The sequence below is a fragment of the Mesocricetus auratus genome, unplaced genomic scaffold (genome assembly GCF_017639785.1).
Source record: "Mesocricetus auratus isolate SY011 unplaced genomic scaffold, BCM_Maur_2.0 Super-Scaffold_100008, whole genome shotgun sequence".
Taxonomy (NCBI): Eukaryota; Metazoa; Chordata; class Mammalia; order Rodentia; family Cricetidae; genus Mesocricetus; species Mesocricetus auratus.
In genome coordinates this window covers 73,732,523-73,751,452 of record NW_024429192.1, presented here as the reverse complement: position 1 = coordinate 73,751,452, position 18,930 = coordinate 73,732,523, and the positions used below count along the sequence as shown (strand labels likewise).

The following is an 18,930-nucleotide window of genomic DNA, read 5'->3' as shown; positions in this document are numbered from 1 at the left end:
TCGTTGTCATCGGCACACGCAAAAATGACTCTTGAGCTCCACAGAGATGGGCTCACAGACGAGCTCCCAGCGTTCCTGGCACTCCCGCGCTCCCCGGCTCCCGGCAGGCCCCGCGCGCCCCTCTCCCGGCGCTCCCCGCGGCCGCAGCCCTCCGCGCGCCTAGCCCCGCCCGGGCCACAGCCGTTAGTTAGCTCCTCCAGGCTTGCGCCTGGTCCCGCCCACGCGTCCGCCACGCGCCTCGCAATTGGGCCGTGCGCGTCTCGCGCCGCCGATTGGCGGCCTCCTCAGCCCGCTCCCGTCTCCCCCAATGCGCGGCGGCCGTGCGACGGGATTGGTCGCGCTGCGTTAAGGCCCGCCCTCCTCTCGCCCGCGCGGCAGCGGGTCTCAAGAGCCGAGGGCTAGCGAGGGCCTTCGCGGGTTGCGGCGGTGCCGGGGCGGTGAGGGTCGGCCGGCTGTGGTCGGGCTGCGGGCGGCTCGGGCAGGTCGCGGGCGCCACAGGTAGGTGCGGGGCGCGAGGGGCGCCCCGCGGGCGGCGGGTGCTGCGGCCTGGAGTGGCTGCGCCCTTCCCTTCCTCCCCCTATCCCGGGCGAGGCCGCAGGCCGGGGCTTGGGGCGGGGCGCGGCGCGCGAGGCGGGCTGGGCCACGCGGAGTCGCGGCCTTTGTGCAGCGGTGGCCGGGCCCAGAGCTCAGGCGTCGTGGACGTAGGGTGCTGTCGGCCTGGTAACGAAGCCCCTCGGCTGGTGGGCCCGAAGCCATCGTCTCGCCTTCTGGCGGGAGACGTGTGGGCAGGGACACCTCTGTCCTGAACTCTGCCTGTTTCGGCTGTTTGGAAAAGCAGAGAAACCCTCCAAGTTTCACCAAATTGTCCGTGGATGAAGTGTCGTGTAGCTTATCAGGATGTGGTTTTACAGTAACAATGAAGGTGGTAGAATAAATGGGAAGTGGCAACCTGTTGACAGCGATACCTGTCAAGTAGTATCACCCAGTGGACTTGGGTTGCTACATGGTAGGAATTTGATTTGCCATCTTGCATGCTTGCATGTACATCGTTGCCGGATGCAAAGATGTCCTATCTAGGGTTGTTGACTTTTGGAAGCCAATCACTAGGAGGGGCCTACAATCTACTGGCTCAAACTGGACTCCCAGCATTGAAAGTGGCTCAGTCCCTACTGTAAGCCACCACTAACCAAAGGGAATGAATGGCTGGTCTAGTGAGTGTAGCCTGTAAGTTCAGGAAAAGGATTTTTAGGGTGACAAAGGAATTGATGAGGTCATACTGCCTTTGGGTTGGGCAGGGCGCTGCAGCTGTAGCGTTGGTCACCACAGCTATATCCCTATGTCAGTCCAGCAAGTAGGAGTTGTCCAGATGTGTTGGGTAAGCCCCGTGTAGCCAGAGTAGCCAGCTGTGGATGTGCTGCTTACTCACCGTCCCATTGGCAAAGCAAGATCTGCATCCACAGGTTCAGTCAGCTGAAGAGCAGTGAGGCTGAAGGCCAGGAAGGGCTACCAGTTGGATTCTGCATGGCCAGGGGCCAGGCACTTCACAGTGGTTGTTGCAATTTGACTTTGTAGGAAATGTGATTTTGACTGGTTTGGGCCTTCTGTTGTCATCCTTTCCCTCCCATGCGATCGCTTCTAGTTTTCACATCAACTTTCCTTGACATCTTCCAAGTCTCCACCTCCAACACCTCCTTTCTGATTGCTAACCTCCTGCTTCTAGTTGTTCTTTTCACTTTGTCATGGATTGCTTTGACGACAAGTAGTTTGATCCAAGCCAAGCTGCAGCCACAGTCCACGCCAGAACAATCCTTATGTCTAAAGTCACCTTGGTGCCTCTCTTAGGTCTTCATGCATTTCTCAGCAAACCTTGCAACCTGTTTCAACAGCAGACCTTTTCTCAGAAACTGCAACTTAAAAGTTCTGGGCCAAGCTACCTGGTGAGCCTTTAATTCTTCCCCCCTTTCAAATTTGATCACCAGTCTCAGCTTTTTAGTAGTTTTTCTGGACACAGAGGAATTCTTTTAATTGCAAGATGTTATAAAACTGAGTTAGTACAGACATAGGCCTGCTTGTTTGGGTGGCAAAGGAGTTGTACCACTTCCTAGTTGTGTGACCTTGAGCAAGTTGTTTAACCTTTCTGTCACAGTGCTAGGTGAGTTGCATAGTGTCCTTAGCAGGGCCTGTGTGAGTGAGGGTTAACTGCCATTGCTACCCACGGACCAATGATACCACTGTTTTGACCCCTTCTGTGCAATATCTTGTTTCTCAAGTAAAAAAGATAAACAAAGGCTTACTGACACTTTCCTCATGTACTACCCTAGCTTGGCCACACCATGTCTCTGCCCCAGCGTCTTGGCTTTTCCTCTAGGTGTCTTCTACAATGACCTCCTTTTGCCCTTGTCAACACCTGGCTCTATCTGTTTCATCTTTAGGTGGGTACTGTTGGAAACTGCTTCCTGCTTCCCAGCTTTTTCCCTCTTGCTTTGTTTTAGCTAGAATATTTGTCAGCATATGACATCATAGATACTTTTCTTGTTATTATCCGTCTTCCCAACTGGTAAATTAGCTCTATGGGGCAAGTGTTTTGTCTACCTTGTGCTTAACACGTATTAGTGATGTGTGCCTTATGGAAGGCATTCACCAAATAGTTGATTAATGAATTGAGTAAGCTTACAGAGGGAAAAAGTCAGAAAGTTTTCTAGGACTGTCTGCTGCTGAGTCTAAGAGTTAGGCAATCCTGCTACTGCAAGATGTGTACCTACCCTTTTTCAGGGCCTCAGGGTCCCACCTGTGCTGCTGTGTATGTCTTTAAAGCCTCCATTGCCCTTAACACTCACTAATGTCTTCATTTATTGTTTTAGTTTTGTAGTTCTACACTGACTTCTTAGCTCTTAACATGTAGTGTGCTTCCCCATCCTGTACTACTCTTTGTCTCCAACTCCTGACTCTTTGAGTCTTCTTCCCAATAGCATTTTCTATCTGAGAAAGCACAGATTTGACTTCCTATGGTCTCTGCACACCTAACAGACCCTGTCCTGGTCTTATTTAAGGTGTGTTAGAACTAAGTGTTGACTTATCTGTTGTTTTCAGTGGTCCTTTGGTTGCCAGGAAACTAACTTTGCCCCTCTGATATCCCTTCTGGCTCCTTAGTGATTGCTGTTCTTTTCAGTCATTTCTAAGCACCTTTGATGGCAACACCTTTAGAGAGATAGTTTGTTAAATTCCCATTGAGTTGAAAACTGCTAGGCTATTATAGGTTCTAGGAAATAAAGTGATAGTATAGCTTGACCTGCCAGCTATGTCCAGGCCACAGGGTCCTTGTCTCTTGTTAGTGATAGCACCTCTCGGAGTAGACTGTAAGTGAATATTTAAATGAGTTAATTTAACCTAGACAAGCCTCTGACTTTTAGGTTGTACCTTCAGCAAGGCATAACCACCACACTTAATTCCTTTACTGTAAGCTGCTTATATAGATGATGTCTTCTGTCTCTTGTCCTCTCTGGAGTCTTAAGAATGTGAGTTGTCGGGGCTGGAGAGATGGCTCAGAGGTTAAGAGTACTGGCTTCTCTTCCAGAGGTCCTGAGTTCCATTCCCAGCAGCCACTCAGAACCATGTATGGTGGGATCTGATGCCCTCTTCTGGCATAAAGGTGTACATGCAGAGAGAGCACCATATATATAAAATAAAGAAATCTTAAAAAAAATTGTGTAGGTGCAACCAAGCTGTCACCCATGGGCATGGTCATGTGTGTATATCTGCACCTGTACCAGTGTGCATGGCATGTGCATGTTTCTGTGCATGTGGGAGTGTGCATGTGTGTGCGCATGTGTTTCTGCCGATAGCCTTTCTTTCTGTAGACCTCTGGTTTTGTGACTAGCCTCTGATCTACTATCTCTGTTGTGTCATCCCTCTTTTCACGCATCCTCTGTAGCAGAGCTTCCTAGGATTATATCCTTCCCTCTTGTGGTTTTGGTGCTTACTCCCAGTTCATGTGGTCGTCTCCACCAGACCTCTTCAGGGCTCCAGAGTTGTGTGGCCTGAGTACTTGTGAGACAGGGCTGCCTGCAACATCCCTCTATTCTTTTCTCTAGGCTTCTGCCTGGGTACCAGAGTGTGTCTGCAGAGAAACCTTTTTCTTCACCTCCTTTTTTCTCCTTTCCACCCTATAGGGTCTGCAAGCATAGACAATTCCTGTGACACTTTCTTACTGTCTCCAGAGCTGCTTCTACATCTTTGTTTTGGAGAACTGTCCCAACACCTGGTGCAATCACCTATACCTGGTATAGCTGTGAGTCTTCTCTATAAGGAGAGTTGCTTCCCTCTTGGTAGCTCACTATCCTCAGCCTAGAGCTAGGCTCCTGGTGGCACCCTGGACCCTTTCTGCCTTGACTCTAGCTTTTTCCTGTATTGCCCTGCCTACCCCCAATATTAGCAGGCTCCCTTCCCAACAGACACCCTCTCTCTATGGGAATGGATCTATGCTGCCACTCCTGGTGATCTCAGCACGCTGCATCACTGTCCTGTCCACGTGCCACGTTGTGGGCCCAGGAGAGGGGGTCCATGGGTAGCAGAGTGCCTGGCCATATCTCTGAGGTCCCTAGTGCCACAGAGTTGAGCTGAGGGTCTCGCTCACCCTCTGACCCAGCCCTTGAAGGTGAGTGGATTGATAGCCTGAAGGAGGCCATGCACTCTGTGTGTTCCTGAAATGGTGACTCCTGCTGCATGCTTGCTTATCCACTAAGCTGAATTAATGGGTGTGCTGTGGGAAAGTTTAGCTTTTTATTTTTAGTCTTAATCCTTTTTGAGCTCTAAGACTATTTTTGTGCCTCTGAAATAGGGATTAAAGTAAATAGTTGATAAAATATTTAATTTAGGGCTTAAAATTTAGATTCTGAAGAAAACTAATGAGATTTTTTCCCCTGATGTCTAAAAGGCTTTCTTAAAGCAGTTGTCTTAGCCCTTTACTATAGCATAGATAACATTTGACTTTTAACTTGGTACCAGAGAAGTGGAAGGTTTCTGTCATTTTGTGATGATATTTTTAAATTTCTTTGCAGGTGGAAGAAGAAAGGTGCCGCTTTGGCATGAAGATAGACTCACTTAGACGCCAATCTTTTAAGCTGAGTGCATTGTGATTTCCAATAATTGAGGCAGTGGTTCTAAAAGCTGTCTACATTAATGAAAAGAGCAATGTGGCCAGCTTGACTAAGCCTCCAGTGTGTGCATCGCGGGCAGGACGCCACCGGGTCTCGACGGACTTGTGCATGTTAGCAATATAGATTTATGTAAGGTGGTTTAAAACTCTGGTGTTTTAAAATAGTTTTAACTGCTCATAATATGGAGACATATGAGAGTCCCTCTCCTCTCCCGCGTGAGCCCGCAGGAGAAGCGATGATGGAGAACCGAGCTTGCCCCTTCCAAGTGCTGCCCCATGAACAGTCTCCACCACCTCCCCTGCAAACGTCCAGTGATGCAGAGGTAATGGACGTTGGCTCTGGTGGTGATGGACAGTCCGAACCTCCTGCCGAGGACCCATTCAACTTCTACGGAGCTTCTCTTCTCTCCAAAGGATCCTTCTCTAAGGGCCGCCTCCTCATAGACCCGAACTGTAGTGGCCACAGCCCGCGCACTGCCCGGCACGCACCTGCAGTCCGGAAGTTCTCCCCTGACCTTAAGTTGCTTAAGGATGTAAAGATTAGTGTGAGCTTTACTGAGAGCTGTAGGAGTAAAGACAGGAAGGTGCTGTACACAGGAGTAGAACGCAGCACTCGGGCTGAATGTAGCCTGCTCCTTAGTCCTGTCAGTGGGGACGTGCATGCTTGTCCCTTTGGCGGGAGTATTGGTAATGGGGTAGGCCTAGGGGGTGAGAGTGCAGATAAGAAGGATGAGGAAAATGAGCTGGATCAGGAAAAGAGAGTGGAGTACGCAGTGCTCGATGAGTTAGAAGATTTTACTGACAATTTGGAGCTAGATGAAGAAGGAACAGGCGGGTTCACGGCTAAAGCAATCGTTCAAAGAGACAGAATGGATGAAGAGGCCTTGAATTTCTCCTATGAGGTATGTTGGTGACCTGTTCTCTGGAGGGCTCTGAGTAAAACCCAAAGAGGTTTGGAAGTGGCTTTGTCTTTTGAAAGCAGGGAAATCAAAGCAAAACCGGGTGTGAGGGCAAATAACACTAATGTGGAGAAGAGAAGGATGTAAGGAGTTTACTATTTCTAAAGTTTCTTAGTGGAAAGTTTGGCTAACATTCAGCCGGATCTCTTTCCAACCTGAGTTAGCAGGTGCTGCTGCAAAGCCTCATTGGCTGGGTGTGCTCCTGGACCAGGCGTGTTGGTTTCACTTGTCATTTCATCCTGTTTGTTTTTCAGATGATCAAATGCCATCAGGGCATACCCAATCGCTGTTGAGGGTCTCTTTGTGTATTCCCTCACACATGCAAAACTTGTCCTTGGCACGGAAGCACGGAGGCCTGTAGTATCTGAACACCTTGTTTTGCAGGATGACTTTGACAATGATGTGGATGCTTTGCTAGAAGAAGGTCTTTGTGCTCCCAAGAAGAGGCGGATGGAGGAAAAATATGGCGTTGACAGTGATCATCCATCTGATGGAGAGACAAGTGTGCAGCCAATGATGACCAAGATTAAAACAGTGCTCAAGAGTGAGTGAGCTGATCACAAATCCTGATGCTTCAAGTCCCCAGAAAATTTTCTTTCTAGAATATTTTGGGAGTTCTCTGGTGTCAGACATCAGTCTAGGTAGAGACACAGGTTTATTATTTATTTATTTATTTTGGTTTTTCGAGACAGGGTTTCTCTGTATTGTTTGGAGCCTGTCCTGGAACTTGCTCTGTAGACCAGGCTGGCCTCGAACTCACAGAGATCTGCCTGCCTCTGCCTCCAAAGTGCTGGGTTTAAAGGCGTGTGCCACCAACGCCCGGCTGAGACACAGGCTTAAGTATAGAATACTTATGGGAGGTGAGAAGAAAACAAATTGGACACAAGTACTCACTCAGACCCACAACCCAGATTCAATCTTGGTAAATTCTGTGGAAGCCACAGAGGCTACAAAGGATCCTTGAATGAGATATATCAGTGTATGTTAGGCTATAAGACCAGGAGCCTGCAGATCATGGAGACCAAGGTCAGGTTGGTTTTTGGTGAGTTGGGAGGTTATAGTTGCCATCTAAGTTTTGGTTCTGTTGCAGGTAAGTCAGGAAAGCACCAGAATTAGGCTATTGTTGGCTTCTGGGCTACAGCATGGTCTTGCACTGTGGGTCAGGGTGGCAGCTCTGTGAATAGAAGTAGCATTGTTTGGGAGATGTGCAGAGTGGCACTTATACCTGCATCTGGTGGAAATGGGAGAGTAGTTGGTGGGACACTTATGGTTGTGTTATCAGGCTCTGTTGCTAGTACAGGTAAGTGTAGGGCAAGTTATATGAGCTTCTGTGTAGACTTGGCTTAGTGGACCTATTATTCTGGTAAGGATGCCAGGATTAGTTGGGAGTGGGGTTTCAAAGGCGCTTGGGCTCAGGCATATAAGTACTTGAGACTCCTGGAGAGAAGGTGGGGAGGTTTCCCTTCTTGAGCTCCTGTGGAGATAGGAGGGTCTGCAAGGCTAGGTACAGATATTGCTGCACATGGTGGTGGTGGCTGAGCAGTGCAGATACCATGATAGAATTTTAGACCAGATGGACTTTGGGCTGCAGCTTCTGAAAGGATGAGTCCAGGTGTTCTTCACCTTGGTGTTCCTGGAAGCCTGGCTTTGGGCTCTTCCTGTGGTTCCAGGAGTCTGTTAAGTTTCTCACAGGGCATCAGTAGCCCTGGCTTGTTACCTGCCTAGGAAGAGTCGAGTCAGGAGCATGCTGTTTGCAGCTCTTTAGACAGCTTAGTGGACTTTGACAGCTTGCTATCACAGTTAAGTGCTGGGATAAACCTGTTTGTTGCTTTTCCTGAATTAGTCCAAGGTTTGTGTGCAGCAGCTCCCCTTTGGTGAAGTTTCTGGAAGGAGTACCCATGGGTGCACTTCTGACTTGCAGGGTTCCCTCCAGGTCATACTCTGATGGTGGCTGGTGTTGATCACTGGGGTCAGAGCTTAGCCCAGTGATGCTCCTGCCCTTAGAGTCAACTGCACCTTTTTAAATCCTGTCTCATAATCAGGATTCATTTATGTGTATTTTCTTTAGATATCCAATTGTTCCTAATACCTGTAAGAACATTTGTTTTAGTTAAGTCTTCATTAGCTTTGTCGTTAAAGAGAGGCAAGTTGAAAACAAATATGGTACTTTTCTTAAAACTGCCAGTAAAGCAGAGAAAGGGTTAGAAGCAGTGTTTTTGTTTTTCTTTATTTATTTTGAATGTCTTTTTTTTTTTTTTTTTTTTTTTTTTTTTTTTGAGACAGGGTTTCTGTGTAAGGATAGCTGTCCCGGAATTCACTATGTAGGCTGGTCTCAAGGGTGGTCTCTAACTCCCAGAGATCCACCTGCCTTTGCCTCCCAAGTTTAGAGGCGTACTCTACCATGCCTAGTTGTTTTCTTTATTTTAGGGACTTATTTATATTAATCTTAAGTATATGAGTGTTTGCCTGTATGTATGTATGTATGTATGTGCACCGTGGAGACCAATGCATCAGATTCCTTGGAGCCGTTGGTTGTAGATGTGACCTACCATGTGAGTTGAGTGCTAGCATCAAACTTGGGTCCTTTGCAAAAGCAGCACTCTTAACTGCTGAGCCATCTCTTCAGCTTGTTTTATTTTTTAAGATGCTGCTGTGGAGTCAAACCCAGGGCTTGGCATATAGTAGTAACAGTAGTGTTATTTAATAACATGTGCCTGGTCACCAGGAACAGTGGCTGACACATTTGCAGATATTAGCAAAGTTTACTCACTCCTCAGGTACCTGTTACCATGGCTGAGAAGGTAGGAGAAATCCAGTATCCACTGTTGTTGAAGTGTGGAGGGAAAAGCTAAGGTGGGGACTATTTGGGGCTTTTTCTACATTGGTTCTCCATGTAGAAGTTCTCACCTTGTCCAACATACTATCCTAGGGGTGCAGTTGGGGCCCATCAGTCAGATAGAAACTTGGCAAGCCCTGTACAAAAACATGTCCAAGAGTCATTGTGTAACAATCTTGTGTTTATATATATATATATAGGTCGTGGCCGTCCACCTACAGAGCCATTGCCTGACGGATGGATCATGACTTTTCATAACTCTGGAGTCCCTGTATACCTGCATAGAGAGTCTCGAGTGGTCACCTGGTCCAGACCCTATTTCTTGGGAACAGGAAGCATACGGGTAGGGGCGTCATCTGTCATGTATTTAGGCTTGGCAATTCTCAATGCTTGTCTGCATGTGTTGAAGTGTAGTCAAATAGACTCAGTTGTTTGTCCTGATAACCTCTGTTTCAATTTTACTGTTTACAGAAACACGATCCTCCTCTAAGCAGTATCCCTTGTCTGCATTATAAGAAAATGAAGGACAACGAGGAACGGGAGCAAAACTGTGATCTCACGCCCAGTGGGGAGGTGTCACCTGTCAAGCCCCTGGGTCGATCTGCAGAGTTAGATTTCCCTTTGGAAGAGCCTGACTCCATGGGTGGAGACTCTGGGTCCCTGGATGAGAAGGACCCATTGGGGGGTGAGGCAGCCCCTGGAGCCCTGGGACAAGTGAAGGCTAAAGTTGAGGTGTGCAAAGATGAATCAGTTGGTAAGTGTTCTGAAGAGCTTTCTTCCCTCCTTGCTACCTGAGTTTTCACTCCTACCTTATGCTGGGCATTCCTGGTTGTATCTGAGAGGGGACCTTTGCACATATGCACATACAGTTTGGAGCAGACCTGAGTGTAGCAGCCTGAGCTCTGCGAGGGTCTGACTGCCAAAAGCTTCAGTAGAGAAGATTATGGCAATGCCAACTAGTCTTTCAATATGATTTTCTCTGAGGTCTTGCTCTTTCAATACAATGTGTTTCTGTGACATTAAATTTATCTGATGAACATAGCATGAGCCCGCAGCCATAAATCCAGCACCAAGGAACTGCCATTCTTCTGTGGCTAGTTCCCTCATCCCCATTTTTTTTCTTTTGATGCAGGGTTCTGCCTTTTGCCTTTATAAAGAACTGGGCAGTGCTCTCGAGTTTTGCATTTGTTTTTGTTTATATGCTTGTTGTTTCTCACTCTGTCTTGTGCCTAGAGCTTATTTCTGTCCCTTAGATCCCTAGTGGTATCAGAGCTTTTGAACCCACCTGCTAAGAGTCACTTTCAAAGAGGACTTGAAGCTTTCAGGGTTAAGTTTGTGTATGCTGCACAGCTGAGTTGTGAGGTTCCCTGGAAGAGGAAGCTGCTGTTGGGTAGGGGTAACATAGTCTGGGAAGAGGTGCATCAGTATAGAATCCCTGAGGAGGTAGAGAGTCACCTGGATATGGTTTGTTACTGACTTTGAAGGGCCAGAGATGGTCAGAGAGAGATGGTAGACACCTGCTGTGGGCAGTCAGGTACTTGCTGGTGTGTGTGTGTGTGTGTGTGTTTGCTTTGTTTTTTTATTTTAACACCCTCGTATCATTTTTGTATTGTTTTTCTTAGTCCAGATAAAGTAATGGTATGCCCAGGAGTCTATCCATAAGGTACTTCCCAGAATAATTTGAAGTAGGTGTGAAAGGACCTAATTTTTTTTTTCTTTCCTTGCTTTTGAAAGAGGTGGTGAAAGGGAAATGGGTATCATGTGTCCTGGACTTGCTTAATGGGGGTTGTCATTATACACAGGGGTGAGAAAACATGATTCTTGTGTTGAAAATCTGCTCATGTGGTTCATTGGTATATATCTTGGACAGATCTGGAGGAATTTCGTACCTACCTGGAGAAGCGTTTTGACTTTGAGCAAGTAACTGTGAAAAAATTCAGAACTTGGGCTGAGCGGCGTCAGTTTAACCGTGAGATGAAGCGGAAGCAGGCAGAGTCAGAGAGGCCCATCCTGCCAGCCAACCAGAAGCTCATCACTTTATCTGTGCAAGATGCACCTACAAAGAAAGGTAAGCTATGCTTGCACTGTCAGCATCAGCAGACAGAACATACCGTTGTCATTTAATTTGCTTAGTCTATGTTTATGAGTGCACTCACCCCAAAGCTATAATGCAGAGGCTGCCATGTTCTTAGTGTTAAGTCCCTAAGGAGTGGCTCAGTAATGTGGATGGGCCAGGTTCCTAATTATTACCTGAGATAGTTCTTTTTGTCACAGAATTTGTCATCAATCCCAATGGGAAGTCTGAGGTCTGCATCCTGCACGAGTACATGCAGCGTGTCCTCAAGGTCCGCCCTGTTTATAATTTCTTTGAATGTGGTAAGTTCAAACTCTTTGAAGACTCTTACATATCATTTTGCTTGTGGCTGGAGGTGGGAGTGAGTACGTTGGTCCTGGTGGGTTAAATAGTCATGCAAGGGAAGCACAAAGAGAAGTATAGTGCAGATAGGTGTCATATTTTTCACAGCAGTGACCCTTGTCTGAGAGGGGATGGCTTAGTTTTTCCTTTTGAGTTTGTCCTATTTTCCCCCTTTCCCTATTTTTCTTCTCTGCTCTGCCTTAGTAGGGCCTGACTTGTGAAGAACAGTCTGTAGTAAAGGCCTTTCTGTTGTGCATTGAATTCTTTCCTGGTCTTCCTGTCCTGTGGCCACCACCCCCACCCCCACCCCCACCCCCCCAATAATGAAGGAGCCTTGATCTTACCAAACTTCCTGATAGCTTTGTCTTCTGTGGTTTCCTCTGTATAGTTCATGAATGCCAGTGTGATTGCCCTGGGAATCTGAGACCTGGGATCACTCATTATTGGGGGATTGTTTCTTATATATCCATGGTCCTGTGCTTTGCCATTCTTGACAGTCCTGTTTGTCTTTTAGAGACCTCACCCCTACCTTGTCCCTCCCTCTACTGGGCAGCTCTGCCTTCGGCTTCTGTTTCCCCTTTGGATCATTTCCTGTAGTAACCCACACTCTTCAGTCTTCTCATCTGTGTCCCTTGTTGCCTGTCTCCACGTCTCCCAGCCTTGTCTGCACATCTCAAACAAGCACAGATACGCTTTATTCAGGGGTATCTTGCCAGGGATGACAGATTTTGTGTGTGCATGCTTTTCTTGTCTTGACAAGTGTGTTTTAAAACGAGTAATTTTAATTTTAAGAGAATCCAAGTGAGCCTTTTGGTGCCTCGGTGACCATTGATGGTGTGACTTACGGATCTGGAACTGCAAGCAGCAAAAAACTTGCGAAGAATAAAGCTGGTAATGTGGTTTGCTTGGTATATCAGCTACTTTTCTTGTTGCTGTGATAAGATACCCTTACAAAAGCAACTTAAGAAAGGAAGTGTTCCAAAAAAAAAAAAGGTGGCACACGTCTTTAATCCCAGCAGTCAGGAGGCAGAGGCAGGCGGATCTCTTGAGTTCGAGGCCAGCCTGGTCTACACAGCAAGTTCCAGGACAGCCTCCAAAACAATACAGAGAAACCCTGTCTCGAAAAACCAAAAAAAAAAAGGGGGGGGGAGTGTGGGTTTTGGCTCCTGAAGGGCACATTTTGTCATGGTGGGAGTGGCATGGTGTAGGAGCTTGAGCGTGCTCCCAGCGTGGCATCTGCAGCCAAGAGCTGACAGTGATGAATGCCAGTACTCGGCTTCTTTCTCTGTTGTTCAGCCCAGAACCTAGCTTGTGACATGGTGCCACTTCCATTTAAGGTGGGTTTTCCCACCTCAGTTAACTGTGTCTAGATATTGGTCTGCAAGTATGCCCTAAAGGCTAACTTAATTTAGATATTGATCACAGGCATGTCCAGGAGTTGGTAATTAGTGTTAAATATCACTTTTGCTATACTAGAGACATGCTGCCTGCTGGGTTTACGTCACTCTGATTAGCAAGGGGCTAGGTAATGAGTAGGTTTTTAAGGGGTATGGGTACGACATTTATTCATGTAGTCTGTTTTTTTTTAAATGTGCTTTTAAAAAAGGATTTATTTTTGTGGTGTGTGTGTGTGTGTGTCTGTGTGTCTGTGTCTGTCTGTGCATCTTCATGTGAACTACTTATGTGTTGGTGCCCTCAGGCCACAAGAGGGCATTGGATTCTCTGGAATTGAAATTAAAGGAAGTTGGGAGTCAACTGATGTAGGTGCTGAGAACCAAACCCAGATCAGCAAGTACCCTTAGCCCTTTCTGAGCTATCTCTGACACCCTCTTCTTTGATTTTTAAAACATACTTGACAGTATTTCTAGTACTTGGGAAGCTGCTACAGTACCATTGGACCATTGTGAATTTCAGGCTAGCCTTGGCTGTAGAGCAAGACAGTCTCAAAACTAAGGACTGAGAATGTAAGTTAGTTGTAGAGTGGGTCTAATCCCTTGCACTACCAAAGATAAAATATAATAACTATGTACTTATTGTGAATGATTTAAACTAAGAAAGTAAAAAGCAAACGATGAGTTAGAAAGGTAGCTCAATAGTTAAGAGCATATACTGTTATTTTAGTGGAACCAAGTTTAGTTCCTGTCTTACTTTTCTACTACTGACAAAGCACCATGACCAAAGCAACTTTAAAATAAAGCATTTAATTGGGGCTTATGGTTTCAGAAGGTGAGTTCATGACCATTGTGACAGGGAACATGGAGCAGGCAGGCATGGTCCTGGAGCAGTAACTGAGACTTGATATCTGATTTACAAGCATGAGGCAGAGAGAGCTAATTAGGAATAGTGTGGGCTTTTGAAGCCTCAAACCCCACCACCTCTATGGTACATCCTTCAGCAAGGCCATTGCCTCCTAGTGACCAAAGCATTCAAAATCAGGAGACTGTTGGGGCCATTCTCATTCAAATCACCACAGTTCCGAGAACCCACATGGGGCAGCTTACAAATACCCATAACTCCAGCTCCAGGGGGGGTCTAATGCCTCTGATTTCTGCACATACATATATACATAATTAAAATAAGATTCTAGTGAACTATGTGCCAACACCTTTAATCCCAGCATTCAGGAGGCAGAAGCAGGCAGATCTCTGTGGGTTTGAGACTAGCCTGTTTTATAGAGTGAGTTCCAGGATAGCCAAGGTTATGTCTCAAAGAACAGGTGGGTTGTTTGTCTGTGTTTGTATGTTTGTTTGCTTTGTATGTTTTTATTTTTCAGTACAGGGTTTCTCTGTGTAGCCCTAACTGTCCTGCAACTTGATCTGTACATTAGGCTGGCCTTGGACTCACAGAGATCTGCCTGCCTGTCTCCCAAGCACTGAGATTAAAGGTGTGAGCCACCTGCACCCCACCCCCAGCTCAGATTTTTATTTTTTAAAGTGAGACTGTAGTAGAGGGCCTCTTTCTGATAAATGACAGCAAAGTCAGTGTTTTCTGTTCATGTTCTAGCCATACGCAGATTTGGGTATGCTTAGAGCCTATGGGGCCATGGTATGTTTAGTAATGTACAGTTTTGTTATTTTTTATTTTTGGTTTTTGAGACAGGGTTTCTCTGAGTGTTGGGTTAAAGCATTCACCACCACACTTGGCATGCAAGTTTGTTTTTAAACAGAAAAATGTGGGCATGCTAAGAGAAAAAGGGCAGATTGTTATCACCATTTCCACCGTTTTTGATATTTATATACGCTTATTTCCTGAGTCCTTCAGATTCCAAATTGGGGATTAGATAGTTGTTGTACACCACGTTCATCCCAAGAAAACAGGTGTTTTCCTTTAAAAGACCCACTGTACCATATCTTTGCCTTCTGCCTTAAGGGAGGAATAGACAGCATTTTTGCACTAAGCCATTTTGCTTAGCATTGGGGTTGTTTGGGCTTTTGTGAGTAGTGGATACATTGTAGGTTAGTGTTAGGTATACTTCTGGCCCTGGCACATACAGGGCCATTCTTGAACTTTATCCTATGGGCATGTTGTCTTCTAGAAGTGTTCTCTATACAGAACAGGAGGCATACCATTTTTCTCAGTCTTACTGGGTCTTGGGGGACAGGTGGAGGATTTTCTACTTGTAAGAATCAGAGTGTTCCTCTATGCTACTTTCTTTCTTTCTTTTTTTTTTTTGTGAGGACCATAAGAAGTCTTTCTTCATCACGTTACTGCCCGTCTTCTGTTCAGTTGCCCTTAGCTTGCAATATTCTTCCTCTGTCTCCAGGAATTCCTGATTCTGTTTTGTTAACTTACTCATGCAGAGCTAGGGACTGAGCCAGGTCTTGACATGCTAGACAAAGTGCTCTAGCTCCTGCTATTCATTTTAGAAAGATTCAGCCTAAAAAGATTTCATCTCAACAAATTGCTGAGATTTTGAGCAGATAACTTTTGAGATATAGGGCCTGACTGAAGACTGGAACATCCTCAGGCTTTCCCTAAGCTACTCCTTACACTGTCTCTGTGCTGGGCTTTGTTCCTCTGCCTATTCCAGTTATTCTCTCTAGACATCTGCACTGGGATGTCTTACCAACATTGCTGTGCTGGACCAGACTGAGCCATTACTATAACAGGCAGTGGCCTGTTCATGTGGGTGCCACTCTCATATTCTGCCTTATACATGCTTCCAGAGTTCCTCAGGTATGTCCATCTACCTGTTCATGGTAGCTGCTCTCCATGTGTTGTGGTCTGGATGTCTGTAGCAGTCTGCTGTCAGGCCTCCTTGAGTCTGGGTTTTGCCAAGCCTTTTTTTTTAAATATGCTACAATTTGAGTAAAATATATGTGAGTTCCTTCCTTGGTAAAATTGGTATAGAAACTTAGAACATCTTACTGTCCCTTTTTCAGGATGCACTTGGTCTTTGTTCCCTCCCAATTCTACCTTGTAAAGTATTGTTGCTGCTTCTGGCTACGATAATGAGAACCAACATGTAGCTCACTGCTAGCTGGGCAGCATGCCTGGTCTTCCTTTGGGTTTAAGCCCTCACCTCAGACTTTTTCTTTTTGTAGCCCGAGCCACACTGGAAATTCTCATCCCTGACTTTGTTAAACAGACCTCCGAGGAGAAGCCCAAAGACAGTGAGGAACTGGAGGTGAGTGTGGTGATCTTGTTCTGCTGGGAGCTGCACCTGTCATACAGCTACTGACCCCATTGCCTCAATCAGGGTTGTGCACCATGTCAAGGGTGTAGTCATTAGCCTCTAAGAAGAACTTGCTTGTCTTTGTGAAGGCAGAGGGAAAAGTCTTAGTGTGTAGTATACATACATACAGATCTTTGATGGAAATGAACCTAGCAGAGTATAAAATTGACATTGTTGTTTATGTTAGGAACTCTATGAAACCATGTCCTGTGTAAACCTTTTATTTAAGATAAATAATTTGGTTCTATGGCTATTCACAGCAAAGAAGTTTTATCTTGATTTCTTTTCACGTCTGTTTGAATTTTCTTGATATCACCAGTCATTTTAAAACCATTCTTTGCAGTTCTTTAACCTTTGGAACCTTATACCATCTTTGGACTTAGTTATGGTAGAGTCCTGAACATTTACAGGACTTGCCTTGGCTTTTCAGGGTTCTTATGTTTCTATATTGTATCTTGCATGTCTGTCAGGATGGGTTATCTCAATGGGAGGCAAAGGCAGGCAGATCTCTATGAGTTTGAGGCCAGTCTGGTCTACACAATTAGTTTCAAGTCAGCCAGTGACTACATAGTGAGACCCTGTTTCCCGCCCCCCCAAAAAAAACCCCAAAAAAATGTTTTTATTTAAATGGATTTTAAGATTTTTCAGGGGTCTTATTAGACTTCTGAAGTCATATTCCACATTTGCACTAAGAGAAAACAGACAATAGTAATTAAAAACAATTACTCCATTTTTGTTACATTTATTTTTATTGTTTTATTATTTCCGTGTGGTTGTGCTTGTATGTGGGTGCCTGCACGCTCGGGTCAAGTGTGGAGGTAGCAGGGCCACTGCAGGAAGTGGGTTCTTTCCTCCTACCATATGCACTCCAGGACTGAAACTCGGGCCCTCAAGCTTGTGTGTGGCAAATGCTACATTTAACTAGAGGGAGGTAAGAAAAAGAGAAAAGATGTATGGGGTAAAAGTATAAGGAAAAGTCATGGCTAGCATGTGGTGTAGTACTGTATGCCTGAAGGCCTCATATTTGGGAAGTAGAGGCAGGAGGACTAGAATTATCTCAGGTATGTAGGTATTCAAAGTTAGCTTGAGCCCATGAGACTATGTCTCAACCCCCACCCCCTCCCCCAAGAAGAAGAAAGAGAAAAAGAAGTGATCTTTCATAAAGGAGCAGATAAGTTCCAGGACAACCTCCAAAGCAATACAGAGAAACCTTGTCTCGAAAAATCAAAAAAAACAAAAACAAAAAACAAAACAAAACAAAAAAACCATAAAGGAGCAAATAGAAAAGCAAGAAAGGCAATACAACCAGAAGGAAAGAAGGGGGAAGGGAGCCAACAAACAGGACAAGAGAATGTGCTGTGTTCTTTAAAAAGTGGCACGCCATGCGACAGAGCTTGGGTGGAGGGGTTTTTTATTGGGGGAAAGTGAATGGGAAAAGGTGGGAGGAGAGACCAACCTGGGGACAGTAGCAGCAGAGGAGCAGAGAGAGACAGGCAGAGGAGGAGAGAGAAGGTGGGGGGAGAGGGACATGAAAGAGATGGGAGGTGGGCAGGGCCCTTTTAAAGGGAACATAGTGATTGCACAGGTGGTGTCTTAGTGGCTGCAGCTGAGTGCGTATCCTGTCAGTATCCCAAGAACAGGCCAGTACAGATGCCTGAACACTAACAGAGTGGATCATTTTTCTTTCTCCCGGCTTGTTTTTATAGGTGAGTGAAGTCTAAAGCAAGTCAAAGAAGGACTTTTCTCAGCTTGCACTTTTGGTTGTGAGAAGTCCTGGCTATGCTGCAAGTGCAGGAGCCTCCCTCAGACTGCTTCTGTACCTAGCTGAAAGACATTCGTTCCCTCTGCACCAAAGACCCTCTGCCTGCCTGGTGGGCTTGTGGTGGGCAGTGCTCTCCCTCCCTCCCTCCCTCCCTCCCTCCCTCCCTCCCTCCCTCCCTCCCTCCCTCCCTCCCTCCCTCCCTCTCTCTCTCTCTCTCTCTCTCTCTCTCTCTCTCTCTCTCTCTCTCTCTCTCTCTCTCACTGTGTGTGTGTGTGTGTGTGTGTGTGTGTGTGTGTGTGTGTGTGTACATGTACACAGAGAATAACCTTAGATGTTGTACCTCAGGTGCCACTCACATTTTTTGAGACTGTTTTGCTGGCTTGGAATACCCAGTAGATTAGTGTCTGGCAGGTTCTAGGAATATGTCTTTCTTTTCCTGCCTAGTTCACCACCATGCTTGGAATTTTTTAAACATTGGTTCTGCGTATTGAACCCAGGTCTTCATGCTTATTCGGGAAGCGCTTTGCCAACTGAGGTGTCTCCCCACCTCCTAGGCTGGGCAGCAGTTGATTTTCTCCACTCTTAGAGTATACAAAGTAGTCAGGCCAAAGCAGTTCATACTGACTGGCTAATGGGTTCATCTTTATCTGTCATGGCCTCAGTTCTGTCATGCACTTGTCTTCACACACAGCTAGCTCTCTTACTAGCCATTTGGTTTGTAGCTTCCTTATCTACTTGCCACGGTTGACACATACCTCCTAAGTATATCTGTCTCAACCTAAGTAACTTCCAGTTTCCTAGGCTCACACTCATTTGTTTTTTTTCCCTGTATTTAAAATATTACTATATCATTTCTCCTTCAGCCTCTCCAGTGCCCTCCCCAACACATTCTTGTGGTAGTCACTTGCTTAGCTAGTGGAGAGGAGTGGGCTTTTGGAATTTGGAGATATGAAAATGTAGGGTCTTCTCTCCCCAGCTTAATGATATACAAGACCTCTCCTGAGATGATTCCCCTTGATAGCAGTGAGCAAGCTAGGAAGTGCTCGACTACAGGATTTTTCTCTAATATTTTCCTTAAATTTATTTGTGTATGTGCATGGAAGTCAGAGGATAACACATAAGAGTTG

The 18,930-nt window shown here is 45.9% G+C and overlaps 1 protein-coding gene across 7 annotated transcripts in view; it reads left to right on the top strand.

Annotated features, from left to right (window-relative positions):
• The first annotated feature begins 358 nt into the window (after positions 1-358).
• Dgcr8 (DGCR8 microprocessor complex subunit) overlaps positions 359-18,930 on the top strand; it is a 30,382-nt gene continuing 11,810 nt past the window's right edge. The window contains exons 1-10 of one of the 7 annotated variants that reach the window (XM_040751178.1): positions 364-498; positions 4,170-4,280; positions 5,058-6,057; positions 6,499-6,658; positions 9,151-9,293; positions 9,422-9,704; positions 10,821-11,018; positions 11,225-11,326; positions 12,159-12,257; positions 15,911-15,993. In XM_040751178.1, coding sequence (XP_040607112.1) covers positions 5,338-6,057; positions 6,499-6,658; positions 9,151-9,293; positions 9,422-9,704; positions 10,821-11,018; positions 11,225-11,326; positions 12,159-12,257; positions 15,911-15,993 — 1,788 coding nt within the window. In that variant the 5' untranslated portion in view covers positions 364-498; positions 4,170-4,280; positions 5,058-5,337. Of the gene's footprint in view, positions 499-3,649; positions 6,058-6,498; positions 6,659-9,150; positions 9,294-9,421; positions 9,705-10,820; positions 11,019-11,224; positions 11,327-12,158; positions 12,258-15,910; positions 15,994-18,930 lie in introns of those variants that run through there. The other 6 variants (XM_013118722.3, XM_021231483.2, XM_021231482.2 and 3 more) reach the window with 6 other exon arrangements.